This window comes from Tachypleus tridentatus, chromosome 10 (genome assembly GCF_004210375.1).
Source record: "Tachypleus tridentatus isolate NWPU-2018 chromosome 10, ASM421037v1, whole genome shotgun sequence".
NCBI classification, from domain to species: Eukaryota; Metazoa; Arthropoda; class Merostomata; order Xiphosura; family Limulidae; genus Tachypleus; species Tachypleus tridentatus.
In genome coordinates, this window is record NC_134834.1 from 148,677,900 (window position 1) to 148,702,639 (window position 24,740).

Sequence of the window (24,740 nt, forward strand, 5' to 3'; positions counted from 1 at the left end):
ACCCTCTTCATCTTAAGAGTTAAAGATTACGTGTTGTATTAAATTTACTGATGAAAAAAATATTCCTACCATGTTCTTTCATTTCCGGTTTTCATGATGGTTAGAAGATGAAATGTTTAATTTTATCAGTAGACTTTTTTTTTTATCGTAAACCGTTCACTGATCAACAACAAATTTCGTGTTTGTTTTTTATTAAAATGAATGTTATTCAAGTGTAAGACTTTTTGTGAGACGCGAAAAGTTTGAAACAAACCCTTTTGCAATTTGTTGTTTTTTTCATTGAAATTTATAACAAATGTTGGAAAATGTATTTGAAAAATTCCCCTTTTTTAAAACAGATTTAACGGTTACATTAAAATACATTGGCCTCATTTAACGTTATTATTTAGCCATTTTAAATTTTTTGTGCGTTTGCCAAAACTACCGGATTGTTTTTTTTATTTACGAACTATACGGGAAATAAATTTTAAAAATTTATTAACAGTGAAAGCTTCTATAAAGATGGCTCTGTATGTCTATTAACAAAATTTTCCAACTTCCCAAAGTTCTATCACCATGATATTTATGTTTTTATTGTATACCTCAGAAATATTCTAAAACACCAGACTTTCTTCGTTTCCCCCCAGTTTTACAAGTTTGACAGCCATTTTAATTTCTAATTTGCTACTTCTGATGAAAGACGAACATACACACTGCTCAATCATTCTCTGTGAAAACAATGAAATAAATGCTAAGCCTAGCGCGAGTAAAGTCTGTTAGTAAAATATAAAAATTGTGCAACTATAAAACACTCTATTTTCATTTATTATTTTTGAGTAATCCTAGCATTTTCATATACTTACTAATCAAATTTTTGGATCTTGTATAAAAAGCGTTGACGACAGCCGGAGAAGTTACCCACCTAAAAAATAAGGAAAATTTCATATTGTAAAAATATAATAAAAAAAATGTAAATATTTGTATGAACCAGACCTAGATTTGGCTGTTGTTAAATTATTTATCTTTTTTAAAACTATAATATAAATAATAACAATAAACTTACAGGGAATATTTTGTACACGAAAATATATAAAAATAAAGCTGACAAAATTATTTCAACACACGTAAACTTCGGCGCCATCTTAACTAATAGACAATTTGTACTAGTTCTCATTTCGAATAGTACACAGAAAATTATTTATGCATTTGGAACGTCTTAATTTTATAATGGATATGGACTGGTACTGGATGATGTTGTGCATACTTTCAGCTTTGAATACAGTTACTAAATTTTTTATACGAAATGACTTGTCCATATTACTTTTTGTCACTCCCAGGTGCTATGTTTATTAATATTATAAAGAGAGGCCTCTACAGAAGTAATTGGTGTTACTACTTTAAACTCTTGCATCACCATACAGTACTGTGTTGTTTGTTAGTCAGTACACACTAAAATGATGTCACTTAAGGAGCACATAACATTGCAATTTATACAGTCAAACTGTAGAAAGCCATGAATCACGAGAATAATTACAAAGTCTGTAGCTGTGTAGCATAAAACACAGCTGCACTTATGAACTCAAAACCAAAAAATAAAAATATTTGTTACTTTTAATTTTGGTTTTATTTACTCTTGAAACAGAACACTTTCGGGGCCCATTTTGGTACATCAAGTTTATAAATTGTTTATTTTTAGATGTGAATTCATAATCTGAGGGTCGCGGGTTCGAATCCAAGTCCCACTAAACACGCTGTCCTTTCAGCAGTGGGGACGTTATAATGTTTCCAACAATCCCACTATTCATTAGTAAAAGTGTAGCCCAAGAGTTGGCGGTAGGTAATGATTACTAGCTGCCTTTCCCCTAATCTTTCACTGTTAAATTAGGGACGGCTAGCGCAGATAGCCCTTGTGTAACTTTGCGCGAAATAAAAAAACAAACAAACATTAATAAAAGAGACAACTGATAAGACAAAAAAACAAAAAACAGAAAAGGCAAATATGCACCTCTCCCCACTATCGTATTGAATAAGCTTCAAGAGTAGAATTATGACCTTATAATAAATAGGACGGCAAGTTTCTGCACAAATGAATATATTCACAATGACAAAGGCTATAGAGGCACTGAAGAGGTAAATACGTCCTATTCTTCGACACGACATATACAATTTCATACCTTGTGTGAATCAAAACACTGTTAATAAAAGTCCTTCGTAAAGTTTGCATGGCTATTCGACGTCTCCAGCTTCAGATCATTCTGTTAAATGCCTCCCACCCAGTAGTACAGTATGGCTGCGGAGTAACAACGGGTTTCAATACCCATGGTGGGCAGAGCACAAATAGTTCTTTGTGTAGGTTTATGCTCAATTCGTAACAAACGCAATCTATTAAATTCGTCGAATTTTTTCCCCTTTGACCATTGTAAAATCAAAAGAGAGGTTCAAACCTCAAATATGTCTGTTTTAGCCTGTGGGGGCCTGGCATGGCCAAGTGGTTAGGGCGGTTCGAATCCCTGTCACACCAAACATGCTCACCATTTCAGCCGTGGGGGCTTTATAATGTTCAGTCAATTTCACTATTCGTTGATAAAAAAGTAACCCAAGCGTTGGCAGTGGGTGATGATACCTAGTTACCATTCCTCTGGTCTTACATTGCTAAATTAGGAACGACTAGTGTAGATGGCCCTCGTGTAGCTTTGTGCGATATTAAAAATACAAACAATTCAGTTTGTGGGAAATGTCGTGGGTTTGTTTCTGCAAAGACTCAGCTAAATTGGTGAAAATATGGAGGAATAGAAGGCTCGAAAAATCTGCAAAAAACCTTAATTCTGTAAAATATTTTAACCTTTTACCTCTGTACAACTGCAAGTAAGACATGAATCCTTAATATGTCTGCTTCGGTCTATGTGGGTTTTCGGAAACCTAGGTTATACAACCCATTAAAGAATGGCAGACCTAAAGAATGAACTCTGGAAACTTGTATAACTTTTGACCCCTGTAAAATTGCAAGACAGGCAAAATCATCATACCTGCCTGCTTCACTCCGTTGGAAAATATCAAAAAATATTATCTGGTGTGATTAAAATCTAACGATATATCAGACTGAAAAACTCAATTTTTCAACTATGTTTAACTACTGACTTGTGTAAAAATCAAAGAAAAATACAAATACTAAACTCGCTTTCTTTAGTCTGAGCCATGTCTCACGTGTTTGAGGAAAGACTGACATTTGACGCCCTAAAATCTGACCAGTGGAGGAGAACTAAGATTGTTTTGAATTTATTTCGCGCAAAGCTACACGAGGTCTACCTGCGCTATCCGTCCCTAATTTAGGGAGTGTAAGACCAGAGGGAAGGCAGCTAGTCATCACCACCCACCACCAACTCTTGGGCTACTCTTTTACCAACGAGTAGTGGAATTGACCGTCATATTATAACACTCCTACGGCTGAAAAGGCGAGCATGTTTGATGTGACGGGGATTCGAATCCGTGACCCTCGGATTACGAATCGAGTGTCTTAACCACCTGACCATGCCGGGCCGGGGGAGACTAAGTAACAAAAGTAAAAAGAAAAAAAAAAGGCGTACGGGCGAATTGGGTCAACGTATCTGCCATACACGTTTTAATACGATCAAACTAGAAATAAAGAACGCCGAATATTTGTAAATGTTGAAAATAATAATAAAATCTTGAATCGTATACTTTCTTTTTTTAATTTCTAGTTAAAAGTTGTATAATGTTTGCTAGAGGAATTTTTTGGTATAACGTAGTGATATGTATGAAGCCTAGAAATGTTTAAGTTGTACGTGACGTCGTCCCCGTCACCCCAAACATGCTTGCCAAACAAGAGTAGCCCCAGAGTTGGCGGTGGGTGATGATGATTAGCTGTCTTCCCTCTAGTCTTACAGTGCTAAATTAGGAACGGCTAGCGCAGATAGCTTTCGTGACGCTTTGCGCGAAATCCACAAACAAACAAACGTGACGTCTTAAATTTTCTTGAGACTTACAGAAAACAAATACTATAAAATATAAAACGTTACTTAGTGAATTACTTACTTAGCGAGTTAGTAAGTAACATAGTTCATTAATCAGTTAGTTGGTACTCCGTTCAGTGCCATACATTCTTTTTTGAGCTTGTACAGTGCATAAGATAGGAAGTTAACACGTACGTGTCTGTTTAGGTAAATTTGTGAGTTAGGCCTATTATTTGGTTATAACATTTCGATGAAACCGTGTAAGTTATAAAACTTTCAGTTGAAAAAATATAACACTTTCCTTTCATAGTCGACTATACTTTTCATTATTTATACCAAATAACCTTACAAGAACCTGTAAAATAATATAATAATTATAAATTATATTTATATAAATTATAATTATATAAAATTATATAAGCCTATATAACATTAAGAAGTACAACATGTATTCTTCTATATGGAAGAGACAATTAAATTATTAATAACTACTTTCAAATGATATCAAACTCTGAATAATAATATGTCAACCACACTATATCTTCTACATTAAGTGCCGACGAGGCCTTTCACTTACTACCAGGGTTTAGAGGTAAATTGGTGAATAACAAATGTAACCACAACTTATACCTGTAAAAGACTTTTATAATATAAATAATTTGACCACGTGATTACCGATTACGGTTGACAGGTGTTCGTAATTTCAACTGCTCTTGAAAGGCGTAATATTTGAGATTTTCAAGACCATTTTCGAAATATTTGTCCGGGTGCAATTCTATCTAATGGACAAGATAATAAAAAATAAAAATGAAAAGTAATATTTAGTTGGGTGCATATTAATATGCACATATTATAAGAACTTGTGAATAAACGTAAAGGAGAATGTAATATGTCAACCACAATATATCTGCTATATCCAGGGTCGATGAGATAAACCAAGACTCATCAGGCCAGCTGGAATACGACATACATAGTAGTGGCCGAGATGTTACTAGTATTATTAATGATTTATAAAAGCGGTTTCTGTGTGAAATAAATTAAGTTGGTGAACTGTAGTTTTTATAACTTTATTTAGCCAAGTAAATCTGAGAATGACCATTCTATGCTAGTTTATTTTAGTGACAATATGAAGATCAAAATAAAAATATATATTATTTTATTCAGTTAATGTACAACTCACCCCTTCGTACTCTTTGTCCAGTTCAGTACTGTTGGTGATGAATTCTGGATAACCAATTTTCTGTGTAATCAGTTTAGCCTAAAACATAAGAAATACAACAGCGATATTTAAATTTAACAAAAGATTAACAGCAAAGATAACAAATTAATACACATGAGAGTAAACATATTTTTACAAAGCTGGAATAAGGTCTTTGGGGTGGAATGGGCGGATCCCAAGACAAGATACAACGAGAACCTCTGTCAAAAAACAACAACAGAAAGAAAACATTCATACGGATTATAGATGTACAAATAGAACTTGGATGTTGAACATTCTAAATTAGACGAACAAAAACAGAACAACAAAATATACATCATACATTTCTTTAAAATAACTTTATATTTGATGTATGTTTATAGGTAATAACTTGAAACTGGTCCGTTCACTAAAGGGTCAGAAAACGGAAATTATAAATTATGAACACTAATCATAATAATTTGTTACAAGAATAATTATTGATGGATTTTTGAATGGAGGGGCAGTTAGTTTTTGTTGGGGGGGAACTACCACTTGGTTAGTTTGTACATCAGACTCGTCTGTTAAAAAAACTAAGTTCTCTAAGAAATAGTAAACTATCAACGATCCAAAGTATTTTACGCTCAAAACTTAATTTAAAAAATGGTCAAAAACGTGGAACTTCCAGTAAGAAAGTGATACGAGATTTTAATTCTAAAGAAGTCACGTAGTTGTATTTTTTCAAGTTACTTATCTCTGTACAACTCAGCAGGACTTCACCACTCCAAAACTGTCCATCAATTACTAGTTATTTTTATTATCACATCACTACATATTATCAAAAATTGACTTTACAGTTATACATTGTTGTGTTTTAGAATTGGCTCGGCATGTCCAGGTGGTTAGGGCACTCGACTCATAATCTGAGAATCGCCGATTCGAATCCCTGTCACACTAAACATGCTTGCCCTTTCAGACAAGAGGGCGTTATAATGTTCAGTCAATCCAACTACCCGTGTGTTTGTTTTTTTATATCAAAGCCTGACTTAAACAATCTTCATGTTGTGAAACTAGTTGTACACGATTTTTACTAATACACCTCATATTCCTAATTTAAACAATCTTCAGCTGGTGAAACTAGTTGTACAGGTTTTCACTGATACACCTCATATTCCTAATTTAAACAATCTTCAGCTGGTGAAACTAGTTGTACAGGTTTTCACTGATACATCTTATATTCCTAATTTAAACAGTTTTCAGACTGTAAAACTAGTTGTACACGGTTTTTACTAATACACCTCATGTTCCTAATTTAAACAGTTTTCAGACTGTAAAAATAGTTGTACACGGTTTTTGCTGATACACCTTATATTCCCGATTTAAACAATTTTGAGACTGTAAAACTAGTTATTACTAATACCTCTTTCCTTTATGATATAAACACATTGTAAGTAGTAATAGTAGTTCTGTAGAGTACATATTTTTGCCTTACTTTTCTTTTTGCCACTGATTTCGTGTTGTTGTCCATCCAGTCAATTTCTTCCAAAATGTCCATGAAGGCTCTTTTGATATCTTCGATTATTTGTTCCGCCTGTCATTAAGCAAAAATATCATGATATGTATATCAAACATTACAATTTGTGTTTAATTGCTCTAGGACAGGGTCCACGATTATCTAGTGTTTAGCGTTTCCGGACTGTAGACCTTAAAGTTTCGCGGTTCGCGACCCTTGCGTTCCCGTAAACGTGTTCCACATATTTAGGTAGTAAATACGTTATCAGAAAGAGAGTCAATTCTTGCTATCTGATTAGAAAAACTAAGCCTACCACTTGGCGTTGGGTGTTGCTAAGTAGCTGCCTTCCCTCTAGTGTATATGTTTAAAATTAGGGTCCGCTAAGTATAGGTGATCATTGTGTTGCTTTGCGTGAAATTATAAATAAAAGAAAATGTTGTGAAATGGTAACTGTACTCAAAGACGAAGTACAAGCAGTAGTCGCCCATTTAACAGTCAATTCACTGCTTATTATTATTATTAAAATGGTTTGCATATTAGGCTTAACGATAAGATTAGATAATGTAGCAGAGATATATAGGTTCATGTTATCGTTAATGTCATTTGTGATTAGTTTATTGTTGATACAGACATAAAATATATTGTTGCACTGAAACAACGAACAATATATTAGCTATGGAAATTAAAAATAACAATTAATTTCCTTTCGAGCTTCCTGATGATTGCACCAGTGATCAAAACGTCTTACACGAACCTAAAAATAATCTTACTTGCTGTAAAAGCTGTAACCTGCAACAGAATAATAATAATAAAAAAATATGTACTAGCTCACATGTAAATCCAATATTCCTATTGGCTAATTGTACAGTGATACTTTTACATTTATACGAGTGCAAAACTACGACGATTATAACACAAACTTTAAAGATGCTTACTTCAGTAACATAAACAAATACGTAGGAAAGCACATTAAGTTAATTTTTTGTCTGGTGCTCGCGAATTATTCTATACCCTTATATTTCAATACAAATTCCAACAGGCCTCTAAAAATCGACAATTAGGCCTTAAAAACACGAGATTAACCACTATATAAACAAATAACAAGCAAAATTCATGGCAGGGATTTCGTTTTAAAATTATGCGACCCCAAATGGGAGCTTAGGGGGCAAGTATAACCGAGAGAGTTCAGAAATTTCTTTTTCTTCGCCCAGCTCAAGTTTTAAATGACCCGGGCTACTTAATGTTGAGTCAAGAGTCTGAGGTGAAAAAAAAATGTAAAAATAAATAACAGAGAACAAATTTAAATAAAATAACCTGGTGTATATTTAGCGACCTAGGTCAGTAATAAAAAAACAAAAGAAATTGGATGATTAATTGAAAAACATGAGCTCTTTGAAGGAATTGAGTTGAGTAGCACAAAGGGTTGGCAGGCACCTAAAAGTCCAAAAAATGTTCTATAGTTAACATACTGCATTAAAGAAAATAATTACAGATTTGAGAGTATTTACAAGTACGATTTAGAAATATTATTCATAAACATTTTATAAAAACAAAACACATGAAGACATCTGATTTTTACACTGCTTGATGCCATAATTTTAAAAATTCACTATTTTGCAAGTATTATACGCTTCCATTCTACACCTCAACTTCAGCGTCTAAAATTCGAAAATTAGGCCTATGATTTAAATACGCTTTGAACGCGAAGAATGAATTTACTCCTTAGGAAACAAAATAATACACCATTTCCGTTATTGATAATAGTAGAATCCAACGCTTTGTTAATACCACAGACATAAACAACACTAGATTGACTACCCACTACTTTTTATCATTGAGGGGCATGTGCGCATGTGGCCGCCATTGTTGTGTGTTGAAGTTCGAACTGGCAGACAATTTAAAATTGCCGAGAATAATAGTCGTCCATGTAAGTCACGATCTGAAAGAATGAAAGGAACACAGTGCTATGCCGTTAACTATTACACACACCGTAATTAAGAGTCGAAGGTGAAGAGTGCTACATTCCACAAGTAAGTAAAAACGTTTTCTATAATATATTAAGTTTCACTGGGCAACATAGCCGTAGACATGATGACGACATAAAACTGGCGTGGACGTTACATCTAGTTTCAAAGTATATATACGAGTCTTTTTTAATTATTCATGATTTTTTGTCAGGGTGTAGGATTATTGTTTAACATATGATAATCTATGAAACATCATTACATCTGCTGTAATGCCAAAAGGCATCATTAATTTTTTTAAACAATCTTCTGACATTATGGAAACAATGATTTAGATGCAAAACATTATTAGGCCACCTTGTGGTGAGATGCAAAACATATTAGGCCACCTTGTAATATTAGTTGCCTTTGCCAAATCGGTTGGTGATCGGTAGCATTGTTGGATGTTTAATTCTTTTTCATTGTTTTTCATTACAAAGTGCCGTGTTAACATGTCAACATTCAATTACTGCTCTCTAGTGGCTTAGGGTTAAGTCTGAGGGCTTACAACGCTAAGAACCGGGTTCCGAAACCTACGATGTACACAGTACAGATAATCCATTATGTAGTTTTTTTGTGATTAATAGCAAAGAAGCAAACAAAATTATAGCTGCTCAAGTTCCGTCTGTGCTGTCATCTGATGGTAAATAACATAAGTATTAGCATTAGTAAATCTTCTAAGAGAAGTTAACGTCAGAAAATTTATCTTTATAATACAAAATACTCAGACGTTGAAATTAATTAAAGCATAAAAACTAAAAAACAAAAATACGTATGGTACTTTAATCGTTAGGATATGTATTTTTAAGGCCATAAAATTAGAACATTGTTTAGAAAATTTTTTGCATTGTTTGCACACATGCTATGCTGTCTTGTCAACTCTATTTTGCTGATGAATCTATCTACCTTGACAAAGAGTAGGGATTACATTGAAGCGCACTGTCAGCAAAAAGTTTTTATATCTTAAGCCATGCTTCCTTGTTCTAACTTCTCGTTAGATTCCACCAAAGATCACACCATTAGACTTATTTGTTACTACGTATGCAAGAGCATGAATCAATATTTATTATCCCATGGATTAATGCTTCAATTTGAATACCACTGACAAATAATAACAACTGTGGGGGTTAACTAGATGAGGGGGTCAAGGATCAGCTTCTTACACACACTTGACCTCCCCTGCTCCCTCTTTAATTACCAATGGAAACAAATTTAATTCTACTTATATGCAAAAACGGCTCGTTCGGGTTGAGAAAATATTTTACATAGAAGAGCGAACAACGTTTCGACCTTCTTCGGTCATCGTCAGGTTCACAAAGAAAGAAAGAGGTAACTGACCGGAAGCTGACCACATGTTTGAAAGGGGGGTTGTGTAACTGTGTGTCGAAATGTAGAGGGCGGTATTAGATGTTTGAATATATAATTTTATTTATATAGGTATAAAGGTGTTCCTTTATGTTGGTTTATCTTGGGTTTAAGTTGTTGTATAAGTAAGGCTTCTTTAATTTTGCGTTTGTTTATGTTTGTTTCTTTATTTAGTATTTGAGTGTTTTCTATGGTCATGTTGTGTTTATTTGACTTGCAGTGTTCGAAAACGTGTGAAGGTGACTTTTATGTTCTTGAATCTGGTTTCCATTTTCTACTTGTTTCTCAATATAGAAGTCGTGGCAGTTATCACATTGTATTTTATAAATAATGTTGGTGTGGTGTTTGTCAGTGTAGTTTTTACATAGTATAGACCTCAGTTTTGTGCCGGGTTTTTGAATAAATTTGGTATTAATTGGAATGTCATATTTTGTTACCAATTTTGCCAAATGTTGGTTATTTGTTTGCTGATGTCAGGAATATATGGTATACAGCAGTATATGGTTTCGTGGTTTTTTGATTCGTGAGCTGTATTTGGTGGTCGATTTTGCTTTATGTCTAGGTGTGTGCGTATAATGTTTTCTACGGTTTGTGGAGGAAACTTATTGATGTTGATGAAGTATTGTTTTATTTTGTCTAATTCATCGTTAATTTTATCTGGTGAGCATAGTTTTATGGCTGTGTTTATTTGGTTTCTTAGTATGTTGAGCTTTTGTTTTGTTTCATGTGCTGAGTCCCAAGGAATGTATAGTCCAGTATGGGTGATTTTTCGGTGGATTTCTGTTTTGAATTGTGTGTCGGTTCTTGTAATTTTGAGGTTAAGAAATGATATTTGATTGCTTTCTTCCTGTTCACATGTGAAGTTAATGTTGGGATGTATAGAGTTAATGTGATTGAAAAAATTAAGTATGTGTTCTGTCGATTTGAATCCCGCAACCGTGTCATCTACATATCTGTACCAGTATAGTGGTGGATGTAATGCTGTGTTAATTGCTTGTGTTTTTTCAATCACATTAACTCTATACATCCCAACATTAACTTCACATGTGAACAGGAAGAAAGCAATCAAATATCATTTCTTAACCTCAAAATTACAAGAACCGACACACAATTCAAAACAGAAATCCACCGAAAAATCACCCATACTGGACTATACATTCCTTGGGACTCAGCACATGAAACAAAACAAAAGCTCAACATACTAAGAAACCAAATAAACACAGCCATAAAACTATGCTCACCAGATAAAATTAACGATGAATTAGACAAAATAAAACAATACTTCATCAACATCAATAAGTTTCCTCCACAAACCGTAGAAAACATTATACGCACACACCTAGACAAAAAAAGCAAAATCGACCACCAAATACAGCTCACGAATCAAAACCACGAAACCATATACTGCTGTATACCATATATTCCTGACATCAGCAAACAAATAACCAACATTTGGCAAAATTAGTAACAAAATATGACATTCCAGTTAATACCAAATTTATTCAAAACCAGGCACAAAACTGAGGTCCATACTATAAAAAACTACACTGACAAACACCACACCAACATTATTTATAAAATACAATGTGATAACTGCCACGACTTCTATATTGAGAAACAAGTAGAAAATGGAAACCAGATTCAAAGAACATAAAAAGTCACCTTCACACGTTTTCGAACACTGCAAGTCAAATAAACACAACATGACCATAGAAAACACTCAAATACTAAATAAAGAAACAAACATAAACAAACGCAAAATTAAAGAAGCCTTACTTATACAACAACTTAAACCCAAGATAAACCAACATAAAGGAACACCTTTATACCTATATAAATAAAATTATATATTCAAACATCTAATACCGCCCTCTACATTTCGACACACAGTTACACAACCCCCCTTTCAAACATGTGGTCAGCTTCCGGTCAGTTACCTCTTTCTTTCTTTGTGAACCTGACGATGACCGAAGAAGGTCGAAACGTTGTTCGCTCTTCTATGTAAAATATTTTCTCAACCCGAACGAGCCGTTTTTGCATATAAGTTTCTCAACAAGTGGGTTTCTCGACATCACTGATTGAAATTTAATTCTACTTAAGTATTAAGGTCAAGAAGAAATGTAAGCTTTAAAACGTCAAATCAGCGTTACCATTTAACAACTGTATAATAATAACTGTTTGCTTGTTTTTGAATTTCGCGCAAAGCTACACGAGGGATATCTGCCCTAGCAGTCTCTAATTTAGCAGTGTAAGACTAGAGAGAAGGCAGCTATTTATCACCACCAACCGCCAACTCTTGGGCTACTCTTCTCCCAACGCATAGGGGGACCCTCACATTATAACGCCCCCACAACTGAAAGGGCCAGCATGTTTGGTGTGATGGGGAATTCGAACCCGCGACCCCCAGATTACAACTCGAGAGCCTTAACCACCTGGCCATGCCGGGCCGAGAAAAATAATAGGAATAAAAGAGCATAGTTTTTCAAGTGGAATAAGTGGAAAGACTGGTACGCCTTCGTCTTCAGATGAAGTTTCCTATAATAGCAGGTCTCCGAAGGACGTCTTGAGTTTATTGATTGTCTATTGTGATTTGTTAGCAAAAGAATCCGGACATTTACCGCTTATATACTCTACTGCCAAACGTCATCTTCTATTAACTTGATTCAAATCAGTTTTCGTGGGTTGTAATAATCAGAATTAGGGATTAGAACGTTAATCTCGGGTTTATCGATAGACTGAAACACAACACTATGACGTTATATTTTTTGACCAATTTTGTATCGAATCACAGCAGTTCCATATATATTAATAAGCAATGAAACTATGTGCTTAAGAATTTTCCACAAAGTTATTTAATGCCCCTCTGCGTCCTTAATTTTGAACTGACAGACTAGAATATTGAAGGTAGTAGTCAACAGCACCCACCGCCAACTCTTCTCGATCGAATGGTGGAAGTTGACCATCACTGTTAAAGTGCACTCAAACGCTTTTCCGAAAACACTACCACACCGCGAGTCTCACTGAAATATTATTAACATACTTAGTTTTATGTGGTTTAGTACTATTGTACAGTTAATCTACCAGGACATATACAACTCTTCTGGTTCGTAAAATCCCAGGAGATTATAGAGATTGACTCGTAATGTGAGAGTTGCGGCTTTGAATTCCCGTCACACCAAACACGCTCGCCCTTTCAGCCGTGGGGGCGTTATAAAGTGACAGTCAATCCTCCTATTAATTGTTAAAAGACTCCAAGAGTTGACGGTGGGTGGTGATGACTAGCTTCTTTCCCTGTAGTCTTTCACTGCTAAATTAGGGACAGCTAGCGCAAATAGCCCCTATGTAGCTTTACGCGAAACTCAAAGACAAACAAAGAAACAAGAAAAAATTATTAATATTATTTTAACATTTAATTTCCATATTTCGGTAACCATTCATTTTTGTATTACTTTTTTGTTAAACCTACCGTTTTTTTACTGTCACTGGGAAAGTGAGATTTTACGTAGAGTGCCCCTGTTGCCATACCCATATATTTATTGACGTAATGGGTACAAGTCTTCCATCGTTCTGGTTTTAATGGTGTTCCAGAGAGGGCGCTGAAAAATTCTTGTTGTTTCTCCAAATATCGAGAGTCAAGATAACTAATTCGATTGTAGATGAATCTCCACAGTATATAGTTTACCACTACGCTAATACATAAATAATAAAACTTATCAATTTTCAAGATAAGAGTTCCATGTTTACAAAATAACAGAAATCGAGGTTTAGATTGGTTGTTTATTATTATTAAAAAATAATGGTGTATCTTAAAGATAAGATATATATATATTTCAGGCTTAAATACGAAAGTCGGTTAAAAAGAACACGTGGCCATTTTCGTTTTTGTTACTTCTAAAAAAATAACTAATATAATTAATTAATAATCAAGTAATCGGGTAATTAGTACATAGAATACACTACCGTATTTTTATTAAAACTAACAGAGCCGTGTTTGTATTCATTGCATGAAGAAACTATTGCACACGTCTAGTTCTCTATGATACAGGTTATCAAAATAAACTTATGAACTGTGTTTACCGCTTCGATGTACTTTCCACTAATTTGCCCATGTCTTTCAAATAGCCCAGGGCGTACACCACGACTTCTTCTGATAGAGGTATTTCCATTGGCATAATTAAATCAAAGTACTTGGTCCAGTTAACCTAAGATCGAATATTCGTAGTATTGTTAGCTTTGGAGAAATTTGGAGTAGACATTGTTGGCTTATTATTAAATACACAGAAGCACTGTTGGCTGGAATCACAATACACAAATCATTGTTGTCCTGAAACCCACTCTTTGAAACCTGAATTCAATACTTAAAGCATTGTTGGATTCAATTGATTATTCAAAGCCTTCTTGATTTGAAAGTAGGCGTAAAAATATTATTAAACTGAAACCGAACAATGATATTCTAAAATTAAGGTATTTTTGATTTAAAATTTTACACGTATAAGAAAAGGTTGGCCAGATTAAAGCTACGTACAATATTTTCTGTCAAAAATATATTATACGTGGCATTTCTGGCAACATACAAATCGTATTGATTATAAAATATATTTTAATATGGGTATTAATTTCGATCAGTTTTCTCTTTTTCACTTCAAAGAAACAATATTCTCTATGAAAAATAAATATGTAAAAACTGCTAGTTTTGGGTGAGAAAATTTTTGTTTCTATATATATTTTTGTCTACAAGTGGGTTTTCTCGTCATCACTGATATTATCATGACAGTTACATGTTTAATTTTTAATTTTATTATTATTATATAGGTTATTGTAAATACAAATTTTATCGTTACCAGAGATTTAAAAAAAATGGTTCTAAGGTGTCGCCACCATATCTTACCTGAGGTACTGCTTCACACAGTTCTTCTAGAGTCATCTTAGAATAAATAGCACTAAAATTGATTCTTTCTTCACGAGGTATTGTAATCTGTGTACCAAATAACAACTATATTACACATTCATATAAAAATAGACAGTATTGGTGCCTGTTTATAGCATCTAGGATTTATACGACTGTAAGTTTCGAACGCCAGTAATGTACGATTATATATTAAACCAAAAAGTAATGTTGAAATGTACGAATTGATTAATCGGGGAAGGTTCGATAATGCACAGATGGTGGAAATTCACGTGTTTCAATATAAATAGCCATTATTGAAAAACTATCATTTCTAACTTTATCACCAAGTAAACCACATTAAATATTTTCATTCTATGATGAAAATTAGATAATAAACGATCGTTCTTTATTCACAAATAAAACAAATCATATTATAATAGAACTCTTGTTTATATTATACTGGAAAAAGTTTTTCATTACGCGTTGTGTAACCCAAAACGTCGCGAAATTTTATCCTGTGTGAATGTAAATTTACAGTAGTTGTCACGATTATCCCGTTTCGCCTCTGTTCCCTGTCACGGAGAACTTTATTTTTCTCTATTCTTAGGGTGCAGATTTGACGTCATGAATACGTTACACATGGATCTAATGTACTGGCGCCACGGATAATCAGCTACTAATATATAAAGTTCTTCTCACAGAGGGATTTTCATTGGCTTAACCAAATCAAAATATTTAGTTCAGTTAACTTAAGATAGTATTGTTAGCTTGGAAGAAATTTACAGCAGATATTGTTGGCTTATTAAATACACAGAAGAACTGTTGGCTGGAATCACAATACACAAATCATTGATGTCCTGAAACCCACTATTTGAAGCCTGAAATTCAATACTTAAAGCACTGTTGGCTTCAAACTGGTTATTCAAACATTTTAGGTTCGAAACTGGACACCAAAGCATTATTAGACAGAAATCGAGTGTCTGAAGCAGTTATATTCTACGTATATATATTTGTTACTTTATTTCTTTCCATACCATAATTTTTGTCTAAAATAAAACTACTGGCACTCATTTTACAATTTTTAAGTCACTATTTTAATACATGCAAATAGGCTTCACAAATCGTACTAGTCCACGTGCTGGTAATGCTACTTACGTTAGCTAGCGAGATTTCAAACGCCAACACTTGCTCCATTTCATGTTTGGCTATTTCTAGTTCAGCTCCAAGCAGAAGAGCCACATCTATCATAAATTTCAAGTACACCTTCAGGTGTTCCGTGTTCCTGATGTAATAATCCCGGTCTGGTAAAAGTAAATCTGGCTGATCCAACTTCAGTGAGAAACAGACAAACATTAACTTCATCCGTGAAAACAAGAACAACAAGTAATGTTTAACTGATGTATCAATATGTTTAGGAATATATGGATAAATAGTGTATTTATATTGGTAATAAAAGGGTTAAATCTGTCCCATGTTTGTAGTTTAATTGATGTGTCAATATTAATCGTTTCCTTAAATTCAAGTTGTCCAACCCAACTAAATGGAACTTTATATATATATCCATAACGTATTGATACTCATTAAGTTAAATGCAGATATTAATTGTTCATTGTAATTAAAAATCCATGGGAGAAGACAAATGGCAGTACAATGTAATATGTGAAGCACGTAACACCTACGAAATCCAATACCAACAAGGCCTTTTGTTCCGTAACAGTTATCATCTATATGGGTGGAACACATCAGACCTACTCGTCCCCTTAGTATATACATTATAATACTTCATGTATAAATGGTGTGAACTAAATTAATCAAGTAAATTGCAATTATTTTAAATTTTACCTAAGTTACTTAGAAACAAGTTATAGGGAAAAAATCAATAATATAACAATATTTATCTCTATTTCAACATCTTTTATATACTTAGACACATTAACGTCATTACTTTAATAAACGTTCGCTGTCAGTCACAAGAACTCGTGAATGAACGAATGAATTATATACGTTTACCACGCTACCTCTGTCATATCCAGTGTTGACGAAGCCTTTTGTCCAATACCAGAGCTCGTCAGGACGGCAGAAATACAACATAAATAGCAGTGATCTAGAATCTCTCTCTTTCTAACCATATATCATTATTTATTATGAACAACTGTTACTGCGGTAACCATGTGGATTAGTGGAGTGTAATTATATTTAAATTATTTACAAGTTATGACAATAATTGTACATATCTCCCTTAAACTCACAAAGCTAAAAACCGACTTTCAATACCCGTGGTGAGCACAGCACAGATAGTTCATTATGTAACTTTGTGCTTAGTTACAAACATTTTGGCAGCAAGTAAGTCCTAAGATTATTACTTTTTGTTTCATATATACATTTATCAATTATAACCAACTACGTACCCGAATAAGAAAGTACAAGTGTTGCTTCATTTAGATTGTATGCAACATTTAATCCTTTAATATACTTTTCCAATAAATACTTTTATGTGTATTTATTTTACTCAGATAACAGCACACAAAGTAACCACTACATACGCTGTATGTAACCAGTTCCTACCTATTCACACTCAAATATTTACCGCTGTATTTAACCAGTTCCTACCTATTCATCCTTGAATATTTACCTAATTGTGAATATGCCAATTAAATTCCATATTGTAATGGAACCCTTGCTTGAATGATACTGGAAACACTTTTTTATTATTCAATTTACAATCCCTAACTTCGCGAAATTTTTATCCTGCATGCATGTAGATTTGCAATAGGGATCATACTTTTCCCATTTTGCCTCCATCACACACAGATAAAATGCGCTGGAGTCATCTATATAAATATAATTGTACTATCTGTTGTGTGTCCATGTAAATACTTTGCAGGGTGTTGATGGATATTCATCAAAATTGGTATGGAGGTTCATTAAATCCATGGGGAAATACACACAAATTTTCAATTTTGTATTTTACGGTATTTACGAGTGATTTTCGTGTGTTTTTTTAACCATTACTTCACTCCTATTGATGGATCTTCACCAAATTTGTCATGAAAGTGTGTTCGGTCCATGAGGAAATATATTCATATTTACGGTTTCATATCTTGTTTTATGGGTGTTTTGAGTTTTTAAAATTATACATAAAGAACACAACTTTTCATGTCATAACCTTTCATTAGTCATGAAATTACATAACTTCCGTCCAGGGGACGAGTATCCCAGCTAGTTCCTTTAAATTAAGCAGCCACAATTTTTCCTGTAATTTAGAAATCTTAATAAAGACTCAAAAATTTAACGAAGATTTTATAATCAAATAGAATAAACGTTGCAGTTTTTCCACCCCAAATACAACAATAACATACTATTATAATAGATTTTCAATCCTTAAATACAATAATAACGTACCATTATTAACGATTTTCCTCTTTAAATATAAACGTAACATACCATTATTATAGATTTTCCTCCATAAATACAACAATAACATACCATTATTATAGATTTTCGCTCCTTAAGTAAAAAAATAACGTACCATTGCTCCCCAGTGGCTCAGCGGTATGTCTGCGGACTTGCAACCCTAAAAGCCGGGTTTCGATACCGGTAATAGGCAGAGCACAGATAGCCCATTGTGTAGCTTTGTGCTTAATTCAAAACAACAACAACGTACCATTATTATAGATTTCCCTCCTTAAATACAACAATAACATTTCATTATTATAAATTTTCCCTTCTTAAATACAACAATAACATTTCATTATTATAAATTTTCCCTTCTTAAATACAACAATAACATACCATTATTGTAGATTTTCCCTCCTTAAATACAACAGAAGCATACCATTATTACAGATTTTCCTTTCTTAATTACAACAATAACATGCCATTATTATAGATTTCCTTCCCAAAATACAACAGTAACATACCATTTTTATAGATTTCCTTCCCTAAATACAATAGTAACATACCATTATTATAGATGTTCACTCCTTAAATATAACAATAACATACGATTATTATAGATTTCTCTCCTTAAATACAACAATAACATACCATTATTATAGATTTTCCCTTCTTAAATACAACAATAACATACCGTTATTATAGATTTTCACTCCTTAAATACAACAGTAACATATCATTATTATAGATTTTCACTCAGTAATCACAACAGTAACATACCGTTATTATAGATTTTCACTCCTTAAATACAACAATAACATACCGTTATTATAGATTTTCACTCCTTAAATACAACAGTAACATATCATTATTATAGATTTTCACTCAGTAATCACAACAGTAACATACCGTTATTATAGATTTTCACTCCTTAAATACAACAGTAACATACCATTATTACAGATTTTCACTCCTTAAATACAACAGTAACATACCATTATTACAGATTTTTTTTATTGAATACCCTCATTTCAGTAGTGTATTGTACTGACTGTGAAGGTGGAAACTCTGGTCTAACTAGGGTTATATCTCTTATTTACTTAAACATGGCATTTATTTAGTTTAGAATTCTGATTAATGATTTTTTGGAATTAAACACAAAGCTACACAATTAGCTCTATATGCTCTACCAACCACGGGTATTGAAACCCGGTTTCTATCAGTCCGTAGACAAGCCACTTTGCTTCTGGGAGGGGAACAGTTTTAAAGGAAAGACAGTCTTTTCTGAACAAGATGTTGAGGACTACTTTTATCCTCCCTTCTTCATTCTGTAACAATGATCCATCATTTAAGGTGAACTTTGAAAGGAACTTTATTCAAATGGAGTTTGTAGGTTTTGGGTTTTTTTTTTATAATTAATTGGGAATTGTTTTGAGCAGAGATAAGAGTTGTAGAAAGCAGAACGAAAGGTACAGGCTGATAATGGTTATATCATAACACTTACTTGTATTATGTGAACAGATGCGTTCTTGGTGTCTGGACCCACCCACTGGGCTATTAGAATGTCCGCTTTGTACAACCTCAGGTTAGCCACGGTCTCTATCCAATCAAATTCTTCCTCAATCCAGCTAGATGAGATCGCTGGCCAATCACCAATGATTTTTAAGAACTCAAGTAGTGGCGTTTCACGTCTTTGCTCAATCAAACCTAAAATAAATTACCTGGTGTTAACTATCAGAATACTTATAGAAGTTAATTACCTGGTGTTAACTATCGGAATACTTATACAAGTTAATTACCTGGTGTTAACTATCAGAATACTTATACAAGTTAATTACCTGGTGTTAACTATCAGAATACTTATACAAGTTAATTACCTGGTGTTAACTATAAGAGTATTTATACAAGTTCGTTTTATTGAGGTATTTCAATTGAATCTTCTTTATCAGTTTTTAATTTTCAAAACTAGGCGCAAAAACAACTTTCCGTTTAATCGATTTAATTTTGGAAAAACGTAACTTAATGATAAAACATGAACGTGATAATAGAAAACATTTATTAAACGTTTCGAAATCTTTACAATTCCTTCATCAGTAATATAGAAGTAAATATAAACAAACAATATTTGTAACCTTTCTTCCACTTTTTAAGAATATGACCATGTGTTCACATACTGGTGCTACTTTAATATGTCGTTTGGTTTTACCAGTATATGAGACTTTACCGTCTCTCACGTACACAAGTAGACGAGATGTTAAGAGTGGGCAGTCGACAAACAAACTTTGTAGTGGATACAAAAGTTTAAAGTTGGATTTAATAATAACCTTCATGTTAATATGGGGATAGCAAGTGTAACATAACTTTCCAACTGTTTCGTGATAAGGGATTCCTGTCTCCCAAAATATGGACAGCAGGGGTATAAGGTAAGTTTGGACACAGTGTGGACAGCAGGGGTATAAGGTAAGTTTGGACACAGTGTGGACAGCAGGGGTATAAGGTAAGTTTGGACACAGTGTGGACAGCAGGGGTATAAGGTAAGTTTGGACACAGTGCGGACAACAGGGGTATAAGGTAAGTTTGGACACAGTGTGGACAACAGGGGTATAAGGTAAGTTTGGACACAGTGCGGACAACAGAGGGTATATGGTAAAGTTTGGACACAGTGCGCACAAACAGGGGTATAAGGTAAGTTTGGACACAGTGTGACAGCAGGGCATAAGCAATGATTTGACACAGTGTGGACATTAGGGGCATAAGGCAAGTTGGGACAACAGGCGTGATCGTTAGGGGCATACAGTAAGTCTGGACACAGCGCGACAACAGGGCATATGGTAAGTCCGGGGCCAACAGTGCGGACAAACAGGGGCATAAGGTAAGTCTGACACAGTGCGACAACAGGGGTATAAGGTAAGTTTAGGCACAGTGTGACAACAGAGGGTATAAGGCAAGTTTGGACACCATGTGACGTTATGGGTATAAGCATAGTTTGATCACAGCGTGAACAGCAGGGCATATAAGTAAGACTGGAACAATGCGCGACAACAGGGGTATAAGGCGTTCAAGCACAGCGGACAAACAGGGCGATAAGGCAAGCCTAAAGCAACAGTGTGGACAACAGGGCATAAGAGTGGTTTAACAACAGTGTGATCAACAGGGCATAAGGTAAGCCTTGGGAACAATGTGGACAACAGGGGCATAAGGCAGTTTAGGCACAGTGTGGACAACAGGGGTATAAGGTAAGTTTGGGCACAGTGTGGACAACAGGGGCATACAAGTTTGGACACAATGTGACAACAGGGTATAAGGTAAGTTTAAAACAGTGTGGACAACAGGGTATAAGGTAAGTTTAGGCACAGTGTGGACAACAGGGCATAAGGTAAGTTTGATATCTTAGGTGGTTTGACAAACAATTTGGTTAGAAAGAGTTAGTTATTCCTCAAGAGTTCATAAAAGAACGTTTTGTTTTGTCTAGTGAAAGCAGTGTAGATAGGATAAGGTACGTTTATAGGATTTGTTTAGTAGATAGAGATTAAGATTTTGTTTGATAGAGAAGGGTATAAAACTGTAAAACTTCAGTAAATGTGTTTTTATGATAGATAGAAGTTGAAAAGCTTGGCTTTAATGAATACAACATTTGTGAATTATCAGGATAAAAATCCGCAGATTTTTTATTGATCTATTTCACACGCATTAGCACAAGCAGTTAAGTGAAATACAAAAAAAAACAAAACACGATCTGTAATACCGACTAGAGACAGTAACTTCACATTATGTATTACCCACCCCAAAGAATTTAAACGTTGTCTGTGGAGAGTGTCTTTACTTTATATATTATCCACCCCCAAAAGATTTGAACGATGTTTTAAAAAGAAAAGGGTATTAAGAATTACATATCAAAAACTATATAAACCATATATTTAAATACTAATTTTCCTCTATAGGTTGTCTATGCCAAAGAGTTTAAAACAGTGTAATTAAACAGTATCTTTAATTTATAGCAGTCTCTCAAACAGGTCTACACAGTATGGAAAAACTTTACCCAATGGCCTATCTGTGACAAAAGATTTAAACTACCATTACTTTACAGATTACCTATGAAGTAACATACTTGTGACAAAAGATTTAAACTACCATTACTTTACAGATTACCTATGAAGTAACATACTTGTGACAAAAGATTTAAACTACCATTACTTTACAGATTACCTATGAAGTAACATACTTGTGACAAAAGATTTAAACTACCATTACTTTACAGATTACCTATGAAGTAACATACTTGTGACAAAAGATTTAAACTACCATTACTTTACAGATACCTATGAAGTAACATACTTGTGACAAAGATTTAAACTACCATTACTTTACAGATTACCTATGAAGTAACATACTTGTGACAAAGATTTAAACTACCATTACTTTACAGATTACCTATGAAGTAACATACTTGTGACAAAAGATTTAAACTACCATTACTTTACAGATTACCTATGAAGTAACATACTTGTGACAAAAGATTTAAACTACCATTACTTTACCTATGAAGTAACTTAAATTAAACTTGTAAACTTTATCATTACTGTCATATACAGTTCTACAGCGTCATTTAAAAATGTCTATTTTATGGGCTATCCGTGCCAAACAGATTTACATATAGCTATCGTCTGCAAGATCAAAGGTACATAGAGTGTTGAGAAGTGATAAAACTAAATAATTTGACATCTTTCAACAACCCATTAATGGGCTAATGATACGTTTACAGACTTACAGTGCTAATATCCGGTGTTCGAATCTCAGCGAGAGAGGGAACGTAGATGCCTCACTGAGTGGCTTTTCGTTAAGACAAAAATCTCACCTTTTCCTAGTTATTTAATTTTTCTTTAAATTACGGTAACACGTGTAGTTTGATTTATGTGCGCTCGAGCACGTGGTAGACTCTCCACGAATAAAAGTATCGAACGTTTACTTTCAAACAAAGAGCACCCTAAACGGAAAGACACTTTTTGAAACAGAACTTGCTTAACGGTTATATTTGAAAGAGAAATATAAGGTTGATGTGAAATGACAAGAATTATAACATAAGGATAAAGTGAAGAAACTGTGAAGAAACTAATCACACATTTTAAAGAAAAATATTTAACCCTCAAATAACCAGAATATGTTACGTAATTGATTTATACGATACATACTTTCATTCATACACGGCAAGTTAGCTAACTGGCTTACACTATACCTACTTTCATTCATACATGGCAAGTTAGCTAACTGGCTTACATAAATACTTTCATTCATACACTACTGTCATTCATGCATACACGGTTAAGGTTTAGATAACTACTTTCATTCATGCATAGTTTAAATGACGATACACGATACATACTTTCATTCATACATGGTAAGTTAGATAACTATCAAGTTATACGATACATACTTTCATTCATACATGGTAAGTTAGATAACTGGGTTATACGATACATACTTTCATTCATACATGGTAAGTTAGATAACTGGGTTATACGATACATACTTTCATTCATACATGGTAAGTTAGATAACTGGGTTATACGATACATACTTTCATTCATACATGGTAAGTTAGATAACTGGGTTATACGATACATACTTTCATTCATACATGGTAAGTTAGATAACTGGGATATAGGATACATACTTTCATTCATACACGGTAAGTTAGATAACTGGGTTATAGGATACATACTTTCATTCATACATGGTAAGTTAGATAACTGGGTTATACGATACATACTTTCATTCATACATGGTAAGTTAGATAACTGGGTTATACGATACATATTTTCATTCATACATGGTAAGTTAGATAACTGGGTTATACGATACATACTTTCATTCATACACGACAAGTAGAGGTTCTTCACGTTGATGATGGCAACATTGTCGTCTTCAGTGATTGGTTCTTGAAACAGATCTAAGAAGGAAAAATAAATAAAAACAATATGATTTTAAAATTGTAATTATTTTACATGTTGTTTCCTTAATGAGAGAAAAAAGTGTTTATATATTTTCACCAAATGAAGAAATGTTAATGTTTGTGTTTTGTTAACGGCTAAAATAAATGTTGATGTAATTATTTACACGTATTGTTGCTACGTTAACCAAGGTTTATATTTACTTGTATTGTTGTCACGTTAACCAAAGTTTATATTTACTTGTATTGTTGTCACGTTAACCAAAGTTTATATTTACTTGTATTGTTGCTACGTCAACCAAGATTTATATTTACTTGTATTGTTGCTACGTCAACCAAGATTTATATTTACTTGTATTGTTGCTACGTCAACCAAGGTTTATATTTACTTGTATTGTTGCTGCGTTAACCAAGATTTATATTTACTTGTATTGTTGCTGCGTTAACCAAGATTTATATTTACTTGTATTGTTGCTGCGTTAACCAAGATTTATATTTACT

General features: G+C 33.6%; 1 protein-coding gene across 2 annotated transcripts in view; it reads right to left on the minus strand.

The window, feature by feature from the left end:
• Positions 1-24,235, minus strand: part of LOC143230583 (neprilysin-4-like) — a 37,356-nt gene extending 13,121 nt beyond the window's left edge. The window contains exons 1-10 of one of the 2 annotated variants that reach the window (XM_076464390.1): positions 24,156-24,235; positions 19,797-19,999; positions 16,052-16,225; positions 14,897-14,983; positions 14,086-14,210; positions 13,475-13,697; positions 6,620-6,718; positions 5,131-5,208; positions 4,626-4,729; positions 843-901 (exon numbers count right to left, since the gene is read on the minus strand). In XM_076464390.1, the coding sequence (XP_076320505.1) occupies positions 843-901; positions 4,626-4,729; positions 5,131-5,208; positions 6,620-6,718; positions 13,475-13,697; positions 14,086-14,210; positions 14,897-14,983; positions 16,052-16,225; positions 19,797-19,999; positions 24,156-24,165 (1,162 nt within the window). In that variant the 5' untranslated portion in view covers positions 24,166-24,235. Of the gene's footprint in view, positions 1-842; positions 902-4,625; positions 4,730-5,130; positions 5,209-6,619; positions 6,719-13,474; positions 13,698-14,085; positions 14,211-14,896; positions 14,984-16,051; positions 16,226-18,425; positions 18,535-19,796; positions 20,000-24,155 lie in introns of those variants that run through there. The other variant, XM_076464391.1, reaches the window with a different exon arrangement.
• Between the last annotated feature and the right edge of the window lie 505 nt (positions 24,236-24,740).